Below are 20,272 nucleotides of genomic sequence, written 5' to 3' on the forward strand. Positions count from 1 at the left end.
GTTTTTGTTCACTGTCAATCTGATTGCAAAACAATAAGCATTTCCCTGTATGTCATACTGTGTATGATTGTGTATGTGACAAATAAAACTTTCAAACTGAAAGTACGCGTTTCAGGTCATGTTTTTAACCTTGCCTAAGGTCCAGGTATTTTAAAGGACAGGAAACACTTTTGAAAGTTATGTTTGAACAGTGAAATGTATTTAAAAAAAGTTAGACTTGGCTTTATTGTTATAAGGTCACATCAGCCAGGACATTTTTATGGTATTCATTTTTCTTGTAAGTTGGTAGGGTAGAACAGCATTTATCACATTTACGTTGATAAAATGAGGAGTTAATAAAACATCCATCAAGCATATAAACACTGACTATTAAAGATGTAAAGGCATGAACAATGAATCGCCTCCATAATATAGTTCCTGCCCAGAAACTACTGCATATTTATGATGTGAGATGAGGAAATACTTGTTTTTCTGCTAAATTACAGTTTTCACAGTTGTTTTCTGTAAAAACTGACTTGTCACTGTCATGTAATTAATATATTCTTAGTGCTTATTTTCTGATTATATTGTTTTTATGTACTTTAATAATGAAGGTTTGTAAAGCAAGGCCACTTTTGATAAACCAAGTGCTTAGCCAGACTGAAAAACAGGTAGTCTAGGGTAGAGCTGCAGAGGTATAGGAATACATGAAACCAGACAGAAAAGCGGAACTAGTACATACAAGGACCAAAATAACACCTATATGAGACACATGTTTGGCTGCTAATGTCAGAGATTCTGCAGCTGGCTTTGGGCTGTGCAGGGCTCTCTCTTCTGATGATTGAATAAACAATTATAAATGTTTTGACCACTGAGTCGGGTTTTCTCTGTTCTATCATGGGGACCAAAGAAGCAGGTTTAATATCACCCATGTATTGAAGTGTGCCTATCTTCAAGTATTTGTAGGCAAATATAAATACATTGTCAATACTTCAATTAATAAGAGCCTGAATTCATTTTGTGATTAAGCACATTATTGTCGTCCAAATCCTAAAACTTATGCAGTAACATTATATTCTCGCCTTTCTCATTTACAAAAACCTTTCAACGTAGTATTGCCAGAAACAGAAATAATATGGGACAATGACATCATCACTCATGCTTCAGAAACACATGTTGGTGAACACAGTGGGAGACTACTGGTACTCACCATAAAACCCATCATGACCACAGTAGTCAGGTAAGCAGGCAGCCTATCTGTACATGTCAGCTTCACCTTTTCATCCTACACACACACACACACACACACACACACACACACACACACACACACACACACACACACACACACACACACACACACACACACACACACACAATGAAGGGCATTAAGACCTGATGCAGATGTGCAATTCCCCTTCCACTGCCTTATTTCTGTCTTTCAGTAGCAGCCCTTTATACACTGGTCATGGAGTTGCACAAAGCACATATAACAAGCATAGACACAAATCAGTGGCTCCAGTGGAGCAGAGTTAATTCTGCCCTCAGCTGTAGTGTCACATTTGAGTGACTTAAAATTGGGTCAAGATGCTGAGATGACTCCATGTTTATAGGATGAAAAAGGTGTGTCCTTGATATAACGCAAGGATTTTTGGGGGGGCTCAGGATATCTTACACTTTGAGCCTTATCTTTATTCAAAAGCAACATCATTAACAACCAATTAGATTAAATCAGGCTGTACTCAGAAAACCAGTTAAACCAAGCAAGTTATCACTATGTAGTGACCTCTGTGGCTTGCAGGTCATTACATAGCAGAACACAACATATTACATAGTGATTTACATTAAACCCACATTGACCATTTCGCACACAGTGCTTTATCATATGTGCTTATATCTACATCCAATGGCAATTTAGAATAACCAGTTAACCTAACATGCATCAATTTGAACTTTGGGAAAAGGTGACGTGACAGCAACCACTGAACCAACACTATTTTAAATCAGCAACTGTCTATGTAAATAAAATTGTGATGTATCCAATATCCATATTTTCATAAAGCACTGGAAACATGAAAAGATTTGGTCAGAAAAAAATTGACTTAATTTTACCATCAAGTCCGAATGTTCCAGTTTCACTTTCTTTTGCATGACCCGGAACTCGTACTCAGCTCGATTGTGGTCCTGGAAGAGAACATTTGCTTGTTACTTTTATTGATGGTGCTTTTTGTTGATTAGTACTAAATGTGCAAGACGTTAAACTTGCAAGAGAAGATCCCATTTGGAATTCAGAATGGAGACAGGAATAAGTTAAACAGCCTTGTGGCAAAAAGTTTTGCAAAATAAGCACTTGGTGTTTAGGTTTCTGTACAACTCTGCACAAGAAAAGGAAGATATGTATCAACTCACCATGAAAGAAATACACCAGCTACACCAGTAGTTTATCCTATTTTGGCATTTACAGAATTTTAAGGTGGAAAGCATCAATCCATCATATTTCTAGCTCATTTAGAAATTTACTGCCTTTATTAAAAAGGCAGTATTTTGGGGATTTCTTATATTTCTGGGACCCCACCCAAAAAAACAAAAATCCCCAAAGATACGAACAAACAAGTATTACATAAAGTTTAAAACAATGACACATGATGATGATTAATGATGCATATAATTTTTCCTTTAGGATTAATACCGTTATTTTTCTTCTCTGTATTCTTAAACATTAGATTGGTTCCCAATTTTTATTCTTTCCTTCCAAATTTTAACTCTTAACCATTTAATTTACAAATGAAATTAAATGGTTGTGTAATAGTGACGTGTGTAGCTGATGGTGAAATGTTCCTTTAATGGTGAGAAATACATGTTTATATCTTAAGGAATGTGATATGCAGCCAGAATTGAATGGATGTGTACCCAGCGGAGGAGGAGCTGTGTGTAAAGAGAAACTGCATCACTAGAAAACAAAGCTGACGGTTAGACAGTGGCCTAAAGGTACATGTGTCAGACTAATGTACAGACACACAGGTTCAGTGAAACACACATGAGCAAGCTTCCAAATAGGAAAAATGACAATGTTGTCCAGTACAGCTGAGTAAGCAGAAGAACTGGTCTGTGCTGAACAAGGCTATTTTTCATGTGGACCGATCAAGTAGAAATAGCTTGAACTTTTTCAAGTAACCATTTTTTATACCATCTCATCTAGATGTTTAACAAGACATCAATTCAGAACCTGCTTTACATTATCACAGTGTCGATTTCAACACTGACGTATGAACTACAGAAAGTAGACGACATGAAGAATGTATTTGCTTCCATATTTCCACTGAGATTTTTTATTTGATCCATTTTGGAGAAAATACATGTCTTTGACATAAGATTATTCTACCAGCCTACAGGTCCACTGAGGTACCACCGGAGCTAAAAGTGATCTAAAAGCATTTTGAAGTTCATAATTCTGTATTATGTGGACCTACCTAAGCCTGTGCTTTAACTGAACCCCATAACCTGCAGACCTGGATCAGTAGGACCAACATATTTGCCACTTACACAGATGATGCCATTTGCATTGCAACGTTCCTGAACCTTGCACGACCTATCCTACAAGTCAATCCTCCTCAGCATGTTTCACAAGGTCGTGCTGAACCCCCACCATTTACTCTGCATCTGCCTTACTGTACGTGGACATTTCTGCCCTAATAATTCTGTTTCAGTAACTAACTCAGTTTTTTATGCAAGCCATCACAACCTTCAGCTGTATTTATCACCGATTCTAGTTTTTCTACTAGGTTTTGTTTTTTCTTTGTTTTGTTGACTTAATGAGGTCCCAAAGATGTATTTTATTCACAACATTGATTTTTCTTCATCACTGAGTCCTGCCAAAGGATGGGATACCACATCCCACTGACAAAGAGAGGCCATCCTAACTACTCATGCCTAGCAACTCAAATATGGGGGTGGGATGGCTATCGTTTGTAATAACAACCACACATAATTACCTTTGCTCTCTTTCTTCTTTTTCTAGCTTTACTGCTCGTTTTAATCACCATGTTCGAGACATTTAATCTTGAAAAGTCAGTCAAAAGCCAACTACACTGGACCTTGTGCTGGGCTACAGCATCTCATGAATAACACTGAATTACTTTACCTTAATTCATCTGCTTACAAGCTTTTTATGTTTCATAGCTTGGCTCCATTTCCTTCTCAGAGACTTCTACCTGCATTTGCTCTCTCTGAACTCAAAGGTCAGCTAGCAGCTTCTCTAGAACATTCTTAGTTGCTCCTTCATCTAAGGCGTGTCTCAGTCAATGAATTGTTAAACCATTTTAAATACACATCAAACATGGCGCCAAAATATCCTGCCTGTATTGAATCCTCATTGCATTTGAGATTTTTATTTCAAGAAGATTAAAAGTCAAGAATTGGTAGCACTTGCTATTACAGCTCAGTAATAAAGGGGTAATAGTAGGTAACAATATGGTAATTTCTAACTCGTTACTATGCAATTACTAAAGTAATAACCACTTAATATGCAGGTAATATAATGGTAGCAACAGTAGTTACAGTTGAGTATTATTACCATGAAATTACCGTAATAGGATAATAAGAGCGCCAAAACTGGGGGTAATAATATGGAAATACAGCTCCGTAATAACACTGTAATAGCAGGGTGACAAGGAAGAAACCAGAATGTCATAATGTGGTCATTTCTAAGTTATTCCCACCAAAAATAAAAAAATGGATAAAAAAGATAAAAGTCAGACAACTTCAGAGCTGTGAGTCCTAGAAATGCCAAGACTGCTGTATTGATCAACTAATTAACTAGACCACATCTTCAGAACAAACCTCAAAAGATAGTCAAGCCAGATGTGCAACACAACTGAACCACAGAGACAAAGTCAGGTAAAAAGACCACATGGAGACTGTTAGACACCTTAAAAGAGAAGAAAAGTCAGAACAGATCTGTAACAGTTAGTGAAAAAGAAGTCAAACCTTGTGTTCCCCCTGTGAAGTAAACCAAACACATAAGAACATAAAAGCGATATCAGTTTACGTGTCAAGTTAAAAACATTTCATGTTTTTTAAGAGTAATATAATGACGATATGATATTGTATTGAATTGTACTGTGTACATTATGATTTAAAAGACATTCACTCCTAAAGGTTTGTGTGGGAACCTTATCTTATCTCAACCATTATGTTACTTATTACTGTAGGAATGTGTTTTTAAGATAGCTGCATAGAAGATTCCTGTATCCTTTATATCCATATTTGTCTCTGTTTGAAGAAGAGTGTTGTTAAACCTTAACATCTGCTTTCATGTTTGACCAAAGCACTTTGTAAAACGAGCAAAGATCAACTGGAACATATGGCACTGCAACAACAAACTTCAAGTTTCTATTTCATTTGTGTTTCTAGCATCTTGCACCACACGTTTATACTACAAACTGTGCAGGTTTTGTAGTTATTGTGGTCCTAAAAATATAATTAGCACATTAACATTAAAAAGATGGACAGTAATATTTGCACAGAAAAAGAACTTGTGCAAAAAGTGCAAACTTATTATTCATTATCACTATTTACTAATTAACACTAGGTAACAATTATGCTCTGTGCATTAAAACACATGTGGGGTTATCTCACCTCCTCCTCCTCTCCAAACCCTGTGAGGTCCCAGACATAGTTGAGTCTCATCTGCCGCCTCTTCCAGTGCTCCATAAAGAGAACAGCTACATAATAAGACACACAAACTCAACGCATGCTCGGACACCAGCTGCAACATGTTTCTTGCTATTTTCCGTATATATAAATGGCAACCATAGAGAGTGTGAACATTTTATACTTTTATTGTACCTGTTCATATAAGGTTATGCAAGTTTTGTTACATAATGTACATAATCAACAGCAAGCAGTGCCTTTATTTAAAAAGTACGGATTTATAAAACGATTTGGAAATCATGTACATTTTACAATCCTCCAAATGCTTTTTGTTAATTCATATAAGGGGTTCATAATAAGATGTGCTGATGTTACATTGCTCACAGTTGATGACTCCACTTGTATGATTGCACCTTTCATATTTCTTAATATAAAATATGAAATATAAAGTCTGGCAGTATTTGGCACTAAAAATACACTGAAACAAAGGTGCTGGTTCCATAGATCAAAGCTTTAAAATAATACAGTCTTCTGTTCCGAGCTCCTTAGACTACGATGACCTGGATGACTGAGAACCTTTACAGACAATGCAGTCTTGAATTTGGTACAGTTTTAGCGATGCTTTGCTGCACGAGCTTTATTTGTTGGTGGTCTGCATATTTTCTGGTTGTTGCCTATATATTTGGACAGCAATTTGTACTCACCCCATAGAGCCATGAAGACAGAGAAGAACACAGTGGCTGCATTGTCAAACAGATGGCTGGCTTGGGCTGTGCCACATGCTGTAACCAGCTTCCAGTAGCTGCAGGCTTGGTCGCATAGTGGACACATGGTAATATTGTTTCTGGGATCACAAATTTCCATGCTAACAAAAAAGAATAGATTTCAGATATGAATCAGTCTAAGCCAAAAGCCGGAGACACCTTCCCGTCTGTTACTGAGACCAACTTGCTATACTTCCTATGCACTCTTCATCCCACTCTCACTTCTTCCTTACTAATCCTCTCCACCTCCTGATTTACCAACAGTCCTCTAGTACTTCGCTCATCTTCTCAACACATTTCCGTCATTTCTTAGCACATTTCCATTTTTGTCAAACCTAAAATCTGTTGCACACCCTTTCTGGCTTGGTACAAGTCCCTTTCTCGTTTCTTAGCTTCTAGCTCCACATACAACTCACTCTAAGCCTTTTCCATTGCCACCTCTCTCTTTACTGTAGACCTACGCTTTCTTGTACTCCTGGCTACGTTCTTCTTGTTATTAAGACATGAAAATGAGAAATTTGTTCACTCCATTTGTGATGCAAATGTCAACAGGTCACAAATAAAATAAAATAAAATAAAATAAAATAAAATAAAATCACAAAAATGTTACCTACCTGCGGTGAGTTTTAGACAAAATTGGAATCATAGCAAGCTGACACTTGCAATAAAGGCAATAAAAAATAAATAAATATGTCCAGCGTACCTAGGTATGTTATCATCGACAGTAGCACAGCCATAGAGAAATACAATTACTCCAATGATGGCAGCAGGGATCAGCATCTGTGTGTAGACTCCCAACCAGGCAAAATACAGTCCAATCTTTTCCCCAAAATATTTCCTGGGTGAGAGGAGATACAGAGGTCACATCACTGTCAAATCCATCACTGCAAAATTAACTGTGATTCCTTAATAGTTGAGCTTAATTCCATGTAAATAGGTCATGTATGCCACTATTAAAGTCATAATTACAAGACCTATCTGATTAAAATTAATTTCCTCAATTTAAAGTCAGAGGACAAATAAATTGTGGTTTTGCAAACTGCATTTCCTGTCAGCAATTTCATGCCAGATATGGATCTCACCTGATAAGTCCAATGGGCTGGTACTTGTAGAAGACACTGTAGCTTGCCCACTGTTCGTACAGGAGCTGTGAACAGAAGCACGACTCAATAAATATATCACATGCTACAAATATATATATATTATTTATATCCATCCATCCATCCATCCATTCGCTTCCGCTTATCCTTTTCAGGGTCGCGGGGGGCGCTGGAGCCTATCCCAGCTGTCATAGGGCGAGAGGCGGGGTACACCCTGGACAGGTCGCCAGTCTGTCGCAGGGCCAACACACAGGGACAGACAACCATTCACACTCACATTCACTCGCACATTCACACCTAGTGACAATTTGGATTATCCAATTAACCTATCCCCACAAGCTGCATGTCTTTGGACGGTGGGAGGAAGCCGGAGTACCCGGAGAGAACCCACGCAAACACGGGGAGAACATGCAAACTCCACACAGAAAGACCCCGGCCTGATGGTGGAATTGAACTCAGGACCTTCTTGCTGTGCGGCAACAGTGCTAACCACCGTGCCACCGTGCTGCCTATTATTTATATATATATATTTTTTCTTTTTTTTCTTTTTTTAAAGAATTAGAGGCTATTTTTTTGCAGATTTATCAATTTTTATCTATGAAGCGCCTTGAGGCCACTTTTGTTGTGATTTGGCGCTATATAAATAAAACTGAATTGAATCAGTTTTTATCAGTTTCACGTTATACGTCCTAATGCAATAACATTTATTGTGCCAAAAGAAATGTTTCCAGAGTTTAATTTCATAATCATCCATCCATTCATTATTGGGGGTTCGGGGATCAGCAGTCTATTACATGGCTGACACAGAAACAGACAACCATTCACATATATAGTCATGCCCACACCCAACTGCTATATGATGCAGTTATAAAACAGTTGACTGCATTAGCTCTGCACATTCTCATTTCCTAATTCTAGCAGGGGGACAGCACATGACAGTTAGCCCAAAAGGTTGATTCTGTTCATCTGGACGTTTTCAGGGGGAGAAACGTTTCGTCACTCATCCAAATGACTTCTTCAGCCTCAGCTGACTGCAGGTTTCCCCAACCTTATAAACAGTACATTTGCACAACGACTGAAACCAGCCCACTACATGAACAATGGCTGTGAGATCAGTTTTTGATCACTAATATAACCAGAGGGAAGCTACACCAAGTCTGAAAGGTTTACCAAAGTTACATAAACAGGGTGCACCTTTAAGACCAATAGTCTGTATGATCCACTCGGTCACCTGTAACATCTCCAAGTTTCTGGCTTCAGTCCTCAACCCGCTGGTGGGCAGCTCTGAGCACCACATCCACAACATTTCAGATTTTGAGAGATGTCATTATGGAGGCAGATGAAACCATGGTGTTGTATGATGTTACGTCTCTCTTACTTGTGTTCGAGTCACTGAAGCAGTCGACGTAGTGCGTAAGAGATTACAGGATGACCCCGATCTCAGCACCGATCAAGTGTGTTTGAACTGTGTCTTCATTCCACCTATTTCACATACAAGGGTCGGTGCTACAGACAGAAACGCAGGTGTGCCGTGGGCTCCCAGTTTCACCCATCGTGGCCAACTTGTACATAGAAGAAGTAGAAAAGAGGGCCATGTTATCCTATCCAGGAACACGACCAAGTCACTGATTCAGGTATGTGGGTGACACCTACAGGCCAGTGGACACTCTTTCAATGAGAATGTACACATCCTGTACAGGGAGGAACGCTGGTTTAAGGGTGAGTCAAGGAGGCCATTTACGTGAAAAGAGAGAGACCATCTCTGAATCGAGCAGGGGGTCTAACTGTCCATCTGTCACCATCTCACAATGCTGTGATTGGAGCCATTCCCCAACTCTCTGTGAATGGGACTCATGGCCATCAGAGGAAGAGGAAACCTGCAGTCAGCTGAGACTGAAGAAGTCACCTGGACGAGTGACGACACGTTTCTCCCACTGAAAACGTCCAGATGAACAGAATCAACCTTTTGTGATTTCCTTACCTGGAAGATTGAGCGTGCATCCAGATACATGATAGTTAATTCAGTATCTGTAATGCTAAATGGACTCGTTATTAGTTATTACGTAGTGCTTTTCTACTTCACTTGAGCTTCCACGATAGCTTCCAAACTCCATTGTCAGTTAAAAACAGGGTGTAAGGTCACAGTTTTGTCATCAGTCAGTTTAGGTTGAATATAAGTGAGATTTTTTTTAATAGACTATGTTTTGGTGTAATACTGTTACAAAGAAGTATTTGTATTCTCTACTTACCTTCCTGTCATTAGGTTCTGCACTCACCCCTTCAATGTCTCCCTGTAACACACAGGTTTCATATTCAGTATTATACACATTTCCACTGTATAACAGCCTCCCTAGTTGACTTTAGGTTAACATTTAGAAAAGGAATATTGGTAAAAATAACAACAATAATACATTTTATTTACATTTTACAAGCAACTAAACAACAAAATCACAGCAGATATAAGATAAAACAGTAGAAAGACACCATGGAAATAAAAGTCAATACACCATGAACTAAAAACACACACACAGCACTTTACACAACTTGTACATTCACGAGTCACACAGCAGACTGGGATCAAACCACCAACCTTTGGTTATTAGGTGACCTGCTCTACCACCTGAGCTACAGCCGCCCCAATTACAGCATCACAATTAAAAAATATTACTGTCTTAAACTGAGCTACATAAAAATACATAAAATCACAGAGAGAGCTGAGAGTAAATGTAAACAATGTTTTGGTTTTTTTGTTTCTTTTTAAATAATAGTGTACAAGCAGCTTAGTAATTGTAGATTTTAGGAAACCCACTGAACTATAATCATTATCGTGGTGTATAAACATCAGCCTTCTCAGTCAAACATGGGAGAGCCCAAAAGTGTGATACTCACATCATGGAGAGGATAAGCAGATGTGTACACACCATTGGCTAGCAGACTGGTGAGCCCTGCATGAAGGCACATTTAACAGAATTATAATTCAGAAACACACACACACACACACACACACACACACACACACACACACACACACACACACACACACACACACACACACACACCATGTTGTATAATTAAATGCAGAAAAGAGTGCATGATCAACCATTAGTTCGTTATCTGAAGCCCTTGAGTTGCTTTTGAGCATAATGTCACAGTCGGCTCTGATCATCAACATATTCAGTAAATCGCTCATAAATAAAAGCTAGTGCAAAGCTGCTGTCCTACAGAGTTTCTGTATTTTGTACAGTTGTGCAGATCACTGCCACTTTTGCTGATAATAACAGTGCTGGTGGTCACAATTTTATTATCATTTGTTGTGCAAATCTGACCTTCGTCTGAGTTATGTGACTGTCAGCTACATTTTATATTCTTAATTTAATTTAATATTTTTCTTCAGGTGCTGTTAAAACCTAGAAGTGGACTTTAAAAATTGTTTCACTGTGTTAGGCTGTTTTTTCGTGTTAGAATAAAGGAGTTTTTTCAGTACAATTCTGTTTCTCACACAGTCAAAAATCCTCTGTGGGATTATTGACGTTCATTATCTAATATTTCAGCTATTGTACTGATATGGTTAAAATGGACATGATGGGGAATTCTACATGTGTCAAGACCGCTCTCGGCCTGTGGACCTAATCAAAGAGAGACTAGGATTAATTGCACATTGATTCATTCCTAGTATCAGAAAGGCAGATTTCTTACCCAAGGGATATTTGGGTTTGATGCATTTTGTCCTCTTCAGTACCTCATAGACCTGACCGTTAAACAACAAAAAAGAAAACTGTAGCAATAATGCAGTTTGTCTCTTTGAGGATGAGGAGCTGAACATTTAACAGAAAACAAAGCAGGGAACTCCGATTCATGAAGTGTTTTGGTTAAATTCCAGCCACTCTCTTGTTGTACAGAATTAGAACCTTATAATCATAAGCCAAACAATTATTTCTTTATTTTGACATGTATCAATATATACAGGATTAACTCTTCAACCATCCATCTACTAAAACAAATACTTACTATGGAGCTCCGAGTCTTGCTGTCAAAGAACTTGTTCTTGTCAGAGAGATCAAATCTGATAAGAAAGAAAAAAGAAAACAACACAGATGAGTTACAGATGCAAAGAAACACTTGTGGCATGTTTGTGAAATGTGCTCTTTTTCACTATGTAGTCTATATAATAGATGCAGGAAAAGAAAAACATACAGAAAGTCTGAACTGAGTGAATCCGTTATAATTCCAATATCAGACAGGAATTCCACAAAGCTATTCCCCATGTTACCTCGATAACCCTCAACTTAAATAAAGCTTTTGGCTTTTTTTTCATTTATTAATTATTATTTATTAATCATTTCATTATGAACTGTTTCTTTTCAGATCAGGCACTCCCACCCATCTCATGTTCTTCTTTCCAGTTCTGTGATGTTTATTAGCCTCTCGGTGATATTCTGTTGGTCATTTTGAATCATTCCAGTCAATCAGCAATTGTGTTTTTCATAGTAGTTGTTTGGCCTTGTTTATAAGTTCCATCAGCTCTGTCAGCCAGCATTAATATGTTACAGCTGCAGTTTTATTGGTTGAATGGTGTTCTTGTTTCATACCAAGAAACGTAACATTTCTTTGGAAATTACATCATTTAGTTCAAGACAACTGTGGAGATATGTAGGAATCAAAAGCATTTCTAATGAAGCCAGAAATGCTTTGTAAGATACATTTTGTAATCTAGAACTAGGAAAGTTGCTTAGGTTAGAGTGATTTCAGAGCCGAACATTAAGTAACAGAGAAAATGTGGAGGGATATCTCTTGCAAGCTGTTAGTCAGAGCTCCAAATATAGCTGCTCACTGCCCACTCTCTCCTCCATACATCCCAGCAGGATGACTGTAAGACATTAGTGTTCTCTTATTACTGCCTTTAAAAGCAAATTCACTTATAGAGAGAACATAAAGCCTGTGCAGCCTATATTTAGTCAAGTTATTCTAAATCTTTTATTCTGGGATTTCTCTTTCATTGTGCTGATAAAATAAATGTTTGCTGTAGACTAGCTTTATTTGATCACTATGCGAACCTGATCATGATGAAAGCTTCAGCTTTCCTGTTATAAAGTTGTAAAGTTGCCAGTTCCAACTTCAGTTCAGTTTAGAAAAACAATATGAAATATCAAAGTCTATCCTGTGAATGTATTTTTCTCTGATTCCAGATTTGCAGTAATCTTCTCTCTGGTTTTTAATTCTAAAACTGATAGTAATGTTCTTGTTTCCCTCAGAGAACACTCTCTGTCAGCTAACATTGCTCATTTATTCAACTATTTAATGTTTTTGAATGGATACATCGAGCTTCCTTTCTTTATTATCCACATTTTAAAGGTGTTTAAAATTAACACACAACTGACATCAAACACAATTAGCATATTTTTAAATTAGTTTTTGGTCACTTGATAAATCTAAAACCTATATTTTCATTTTGTATCGCCTCTGTTTCAATGTACAGCAGGCACTGAAAATTGTTATTTAAGACTTGTTCAGAAACAGCCTTATAGCTTCTTATCTTACTGCTATTTGCTACAGAGTATAAAGTGGGTTTCTAGGCTCTTTCTAGAAAGCCACGAAGATACTTGAATGTTTTCACTTGGGGCAGAAATTCATTCCCAACCTGGAGGTGGCACTGCAACCTTTTCCAACTGAGAACCATGGCCTCAGACTCAGAAGTTCCAATCCACATCTTAGTAGCTCTACTTTTGGCTGCAGAAACCCCAGAGTAACCTAAATGCTTCATAAAGCCAACAGAATCACACCAACTGGAAAAAGCTAGGATTAGATCCAGAGAAAATTGAATCCAACATCCTCAACCTCTTAGCTGTGCCTAGAAATTTGATCCATAAATTATGACTAAAACTGGTGACAGAGACTGGAGTCCAGTACACTCAGCGAAGTCTTACTCTTTGCCAGCAGTACAAAACCAAGTTTCCACAATGGTTGCACATGGTCCAAATAGCCAAAACCATTAAGCCCAGAACCCCATATTACCAAAGCTCCCTGTAGTGTACATCTCAAAGGATGCATTTGAATACATTCTTGAAGTGCAAAACTCAGATGAAGACTGGCTGGACAACCTTCCATGTATCCTTGAATAGCCTTGAGTGTCCCACTACTGGGACAAAAGCTACATTTTAACTTCTGAATTCAAGATTTGACTAACGGGGAGACGTTCTTCTCTAGTATCCTCAAATAGAGCTCCTCAGGGAATCTGAGAATTGTTAAAGCACACTATTTGTTCCCCCTTTTTAATAGGTGGACCACCACAGCAATTCAGACAATAACTAGGATAACCCCCAACATTTAAAGCATGTTTTTAACCATCCCAGGGATCTCAGCTGACCCTGTGTTTCCAGACTACCTTCTCTACAGCAGACATGTCAGTACTGTTTAGGAAAACTCAAATTGCTGCTACTGCCTGAATGCATCCTAAGTTGAAGTCAATAGCAATCCAGTAAACAGTGGGTAGGGAAAATTTTCCCTTTCCAAAATTTTCTGATGGTCTACCCGAATGACTTTGAACCAAACAAAAGCCTTTCAGAAATCACCAAGGTTTTGTTTCAGTTGGTACCTAACAGGTGTATCCAGGATCCCAAAAGCCAACAAAGCTCAACAGGACTGCTTTCACCTGACAGCATTTTTCATCTCTGGTGTCCACCATGTAGATCATGTACTGGTGCTACAACAAGTAGCAGCTACCAAATAATGAAAGGTCTGTGCTGCCTCCTCAGCAAAAAGGCTGTGAAATGAGGTTGAGGTTTCTCAACCATAAGCTCAGGCTCCTTCCACACCAGAGAGGTGGCACTCCATATGCCTAAAGGAGCTGTATATTAGATCAGCAAGACCTTCAACTGTACACTAATCCACAAAATACGGGATCTGTAGGTCTTTACCTATATAAGCTGAGCCCAGCCAGGCCCTATGGGTTAAGGCCTACATGCTTTCAAATGAATTGGCTCTAGGGTGGTGCCCTGGGTAAGGTTTGAATCCCTGTTGAATATATCGTCACTGAATTTTTGGAAACTCAAACCAGTAAGCAAGCTTACTTGCAAATTTCACATAGGGTCAACTACTTTGTTGTCTTCATTTTAATTTTGTTTTAAATAATAGATTGAAGATGGCGCCGGATGTCATGGCACGCCGTCTCTCGGTTCTGCAATGTTTACGTTTTATGTTCTTAGTGGTGTCCCTGCTAGTTTTAAAAACTCACTCCCTGTTGGTATATGAGCGACAGACGCTGCTTTACATCCGTGACTCACTACTGAAGCTCTCCAGCGTTAGCGAGCGATGTGGAGGACTCGCTCTGGCGTCGGTACCGGGGGAACTACATCGCCGTGATCCCCCCTGGAATCCTTTGAAACGGCAGTGCGAATGCGCGGCACACGCTCTGGGAAGCGTGTTCGGGTCAGAACTCGGATGCGGCGGGTCCTTACCATCGGTGACCCTGGCTGTTTAGGACTTTATTTTGGCCTCAAACAGCGCTGCCTTCTTCCTATTTACCCGACGTCATCGGAGCACGCTCACCCGAGGCTGCTTCATTGGTCGCCATGCCGACGGGATACGAGGAGCGGTGGAGCAAATATGAACAACCTACAAATACTGCCTGCTGCCACGGATGGACAGAGAGTTAAATTAGCTCTCTTAAACGCAAGATCCGTATCAAATAGAACTCATGTTCTTCGGGACTTCTTTGGTACTCATAAGCTGGATGCCATGCTCCTAACTGAGACATGGCTGCGCGTTGGTAAGTGGCACCCTTGCTGGAACTCTGCCCCACCGATGCCAGCTTCTTCAGCTCCCCCAGGTTGTGTGGGAGGGGAGGCGGGGTAGCCTCTATCATCAAACACTGTATCTGTTTGCATTTAAAACAAAGTCCTGGTGTTTTTACCTCATTTGAGTCCCAACTTCTGACTTTAGGCTGTCCTGTGGTTCTAATTATAGTCATCTATCGTCCACCTAAATATAATGACTTGTTTACTTCGTAATTTTCAGACTTCTTGACATGTTTTATCACTCACTATGAAAGGATTCTTATAGTGGGGGACTTTAATATTCATCTGTGTTGTGAGGATAAACCCCTGGTCAAAGATTTCTTGAATGTACTTGATTCCTTAAACTTCACACAATTTGTGTCTGGGCCAACACGCAAGGGCCACACTCTAGACCTTGTCTTGGGCTTGACCGAGTTAATCATACAGACAATCGGTCTTAAAAGGTGCGTCCTGTTTATGTATCTTTGGTAAACCATACAGACTTGGTGTAGACCCCCCTGGGTACAGCCTGTGGTATGAGGTCCGGTCAACAACATTGTCTTGTTCTAACTGCTTCAGACGGTCTATCACCCTCTTCCTATAACCACTACCTGGGTCTCGTTTCAGGGGCTCATAAGTATTTTCATGATTGAGCAGTGACAGTTGTCTGCCGGAAGGATGATGATGTTGTTGTCATTACTAAGTGATGTGAGTGCCTTCCTCTCCTCCATGGTGATGTTGGACGCTGGGGGCTTTGCATTGCTGAGACAGGCTAAAACTTTCGTCCGTAGTTGCTCTGCTTCCACTTCTGCAATATTGTTATTTCAAATTGCTGTTTCTGTGGCTGTGATCAGGTCCACTAGCGGGATTTGTCTCGGCATGACAGCAAAATTCAACCCTTTAGCAAGGATGTTTTTCTCTGTTTGGGTGATCTGTCTGTCAGACAAATTCTTCACCCACTTGTCCACATCGGTGTTGCATCCTTCTCTCTTCTGGCTGTTGAGGACACTCTCCGTATTTTGCCGTGGTTTCCGACGTACAACAAGTAAGTCAAAATTCCTTTGTTGCCTGGTCTGAGACTTCGTGTGCTGTGCTAGACGAGCCTTCTCAGTGTAGTCAAACACCTTTTTAAGAGTATTCTCATCTAGAAGCATTGTCAGTCTCTGTCGCATCCGCTCTTCTTGAGATTTTAGCACGTCGATGGTAAAATTTGTTTGCCTCACCCGTTCATTAAGCAGGTGATGCTGTGCCTTCTGGAGGATTTTTGTTGCCCGGAAGCCTTTAACTGAAGAGCTCATTTGCAGACTTTTAGGAGTAATCCTGTTTTGTCGGCATCTGAGGCTGAATCTCAGGTGGTTCCTGTTATCCGCCATCTTACGTTTGCTCATACTGACGTCCAAGCTCTAGGCAGTCCTGGATGAGTGACGAAACGTTTCTCCCACTGAAAATGCTACGTCCAGATGAACAGAATAAACCTTTGGAGATTTACTTACCTGGATATCATCAGTTGGTATGTAATTAAAGATGCAAGCAATTTCTGTTTAACTTTATGGAAGTAGGCTCCAGCATATTTGATTCTCTTTTTAGATATTTTTATGCACAGCCCTTTGAATGTCAAGGTATATGTCAAACACACATTCATTTTTCAAGTTAATAAATGTAATTAATAATTAATTGGACAGTTCCTTTTACGACAATTAAATTAAGTGATGATTTGTTAACCTTGTTTTTGGGCAAATACATCATGTATGGGATAATTGTGTGTTTGTCCCACAAAGATAAAGAAATGCTGCCAATGAAAGAAAAGCAGCTCTTAAAATACAGGGAGTGCAGAATTATTAAGCAAATAAGTATTTTGTCCACATCATCCTCTTCATGCATGTTGTCTTACTCCAAGCTGTATAGGCTCGAAAGCCTACTACCAATTAAGCATATTAGGTGATGTGCATCTCTGTAATGAGAAGGGGTGTGGTCTAATGACATCAACACCCTATATCAGGTGTGCATAATTATTAGGCAACGTCCTTTCCTTTGGCAAAATGGGTCAAAAGAAGGACTTGACAGGCTCAGAAAAGTCAAAAATAGTGAGATATCTTGCAGAGGGATGCAGCAGTCTCAAAATTGCAAAGCTTCTGAAGCGTGATCATCGAACAATCAAGCGTTTCATTCAAAATAGTCAACAGGGTCGCAAGAAGCGTGTGGAAAAACCAAGGCGCAAAATAACTGCCCATGAACTGAGAAAAGTCAAGCGTGCAGCTGCCAAGATGCCACTTGCCACCAGTTTGGCCATATTTCAGAGCTGCAACATCACTGGAGTGCCCAAAAGCACAAGGTGTGCAATACTCAGAGACATGGCCAAGGTAAGAAAGGCTGAAAGACGACCACCACTGAACAAGACACACAAGCTGAAACGTCAAGACTGGGCCAAGAAATATCTCAAGACTGGTTTTTCTAAGGTTTTATGGACTGATGAAATGAGAGTGAGTCTTGATGGGCCAGATGGATGGGCCCGTGGCTGGATTGGTAAAGGGCAGAGAGCTCCAGTCCGACGCCAGCAAGGTGGAGGTGGAGTACTGGTTTGGGCTGGTATCATCAAAGATGAGCTTGTGGGGCCTTTTCGGGTTGAGGATGGAGTCAAGCTCAACTCCCAGTCCTACTGCCAGTTTCTGGAAGACACCTTCTTCAAGCAGTGGTACAGGAAGAAGTCTGCATCCTTCAAGAAAAACATGATTTTCATGCAGGACAATGCTCCATCACACGCGTCCAAGTACTCCACAGCGTGGCTGGCAAGAAAGGGTATAAAAGAAGAAAAACTAATGACATGGCCTCCTTGTTCACCTGATCTGAACCCCATTGAGAACCTGTGGTCCATCATCAAATGTGTGATTTACAAGGAGGGAAAACAGTACACCTCTCTGAACAGTGTCTGGGAGGCTGTGGTTGCTGCTGCACGCAATGTTGATGGTGAACAGATCAAAACACTGACAGAATCCATGGATGGCAGGCTTTTGAGTGTCCTTGCAAAGAAAGGTGGCTATATTGGTCGCTGATTTGTTTTTGTTTTGTTTTTGAATGTCAGAAATGTATATTTGTGAATGTGGAGATGTTATATTGGTGTCACTGGTAAAAATAAATCATTGAAATGGGTATATATTTGTTTTTTGTTAAGTTGCCTAATAATTATGCACAGTAATAGTCACCTGCACACACAGATATCCCCCTAAAATAGCTAAAACTAAAAACAAACTAAAAACTACTTCCAAAAACATTCAGCTTTGATATTAATGAGTTTTTTGGGTTCATTGAGAACATGGTTGTTGTTCAATAATAAAATTATTCCTCAAAGATACAACTTGCCTAATAATTCTGCACTCCCTGTAGTTTAAGACCAAAGCATAAAATGCAGTTAAAAGTAAAAAGTGACTTCTTCAGTCTCAGCTGACTGCAGGTTTCCCCAATCTTATAAACAGGACATTTACTGTACTGTTTATAAGAAGTATGTACTGAAGAAGTCACCTGGATGAGTGACGAAATGTTTCTCCCACTGAAAACGTCCAGATGAACAGAATCAACTTTTGGAGTTGAAATTGGAAATTAGTAACAAGCTACAAATTTGTGGTTGTCAACAAACTGGACAACTCAGAGACAACACACACGGGTTCTATAGTGTATGCCTAAGAACATGTGTAAAAGCCTAAGTTTGAGATATACTATTTTTCAATTGTCTTTATAATTATAATCAGATATTTTACTTACAGGTGCTGTTTTTCTCTGGAGAAGGGGTGAGAGAGGGGTTTCTGACACTGTGCTCGGCTGGTATCGACTTTAGGGTGGAGAGGAGCTGTAACTTTGTGAATGAACATCCTGATCTTCTCCCCCACACTGCTGCCTTGTTTCACTTCATAAACCTGCAGAGGAGATCCAAATAATAAAAGAAAAGAAAAGAAAAGAAATTAAAAAAAAACAAAAACAAACAATCCAAAAACTACCCAAAAGTAGCAATTTGATTGAATAATGATTTCATTCCAAGAGCTAAAATGTAATATATACTTTTTCATTTTGTGTTTACCAGCCATTCACTTCAAGAGCCTTGAAAGGTTGAGGTGTAGAGAGCTGTAGTTCTTTCTGTTGCTGTGTTCTTTCACATACATTTTGCTGTCAGTTTATTAAAAACAGGCTGATGGTCAATAAATTTAAAAATAATTTACTTGGGTACTACAGCGATCATAAACTGGACTACATTATTGGAGATACTTTCAAAACACTTTAAGAAAAGCACAAACTAATACAAATAGGGGACTGTATGATATGATATGATATTTTTGGACTGAGTCAGCTGATATTTTGTATTTTGTGCAAAGGATTGTGCTACAGGACAGCATCTGAACACTTCTGAAGTCAAAGCACAGCAGCAACACTGAGTTCATATTTTAGAAATGGGAAATAATTGGTGGAGTACCTTCTTTGTTGGCATTTTGAGTTTCATGAATTCAGCCTCTCGACACAAAACATTCCAAGGAGCATGGATCTTTAAGAAGCCAACTCCAGGGATAGTACTCTGAAATACAACAGAGGTTTGGATATTTAAAAAAAAAAAAAAAACATCATTAAAAATTCTAACGGATTAATTCCAAAAAAAGAGCACATCCTAAATTGCAAAGTGCACAAACATAATATATACACATTCTACTGTTTTCTTAGCAGGAATCAAGTTAAAAACATGCTTATGTGTTTCTGCAGAGAGCCTTTTTCATCATTTAAAGTAAAACTTAATTCAGTTATATCCATAAGGGCAGAGTTAAAATCACTTTTATATATACCATTACTTATGCACAGTGAAGAATAACAAGTACAGATATAAGCAATTATAAAAGGATGCAAATACCCCTATGCAATTCTGAGCCAGTTTGACCTTTAGGCATCAAGATCTAAGCCTAGCATCTCAACAAAATTCACAAACCATTTACACAGACTGAGGTGAAGCATCCTGGAGTATTTTTTTTAA

General features: G+C 39.1%; 1 protein-coding gene across 5 annotated transcripts in view; it reads right to left on the reverse strand.

The window, feature by feature from the left end:
• ano1a (anoctamin 1, calcium activated chloride channel a) overlaps positions 1–20,272 on the reverse strand; it is a 57,733-nt gene that overhangs the window by 13,386 nt on the left and 24,075 nt on the right. For 4 of the 5 annotated variants that reach the window (XM_014414129.2, XM_076887312.1, XM_076887308.1 and 1 more), the window contains 13 exons: positions 19,727–19,825; positions 19,024–19,175; positions 11,504–11,558; positions 11,192–11,243; positions 10,385–10,440; positions 9,745–9,786; positions 7,478–7,542; positions 7,099–7,233; positions 6,336–6,496; positions 5,617–5,702; positions 4,966–4,977; positions 2,092–2,163; positions 1,190–1,264 (listed from right to left, as the gene is read on the reverse strand). In XM_014414129.2, coding sequence (XP_014269615.1) covers positions 1,190–1,264; positions 2,092–2,163; positions 4,966–4,977; positions 5,617–5,702; positions 6,336–6,496; positions 7,099–7,233; positions 7,478–7,542; positions 9,745–9,786; positions 10,385–10,440; positions 11,192–11,243; positions 11,504–11,558; positions 19,024–19,175; positions 19,727–19,825 — 1,062 coding nt within the window. The remainder of the gene's footprint in view (positions 1–1,189; positions 1,265–2,091; positions 2,164–4,965; positions 4,978–5,616; positions 5,703–6,335; positions 6,497–7,098; positions 7,234–7,477; positions 7,543–9,744; positions 9,787–10,384; positions 10,441–11,191; positions 11,244–11,503; positions 11,559–19,023; positions 19,176–19,726; positions 19,826–20,272) is intronic. The other variant, XM_014414128.2, reaches the window with a different exon arrangement.

This window comes from Maylandia zebra, linkage group LG1 (genome assembly GCF_041146795.1).
Source record: "Maylandia zebra isolate NMK-2024a linkage group LG1, Mzebra_GT3a, whole genome shotgun sequence".
Lineage (NCBI taxonomy): Eukaryota > Metazoa > Chordata > Actinopteri > Cichliformes > Cichlidae > Maylandia > Maylandia zebra.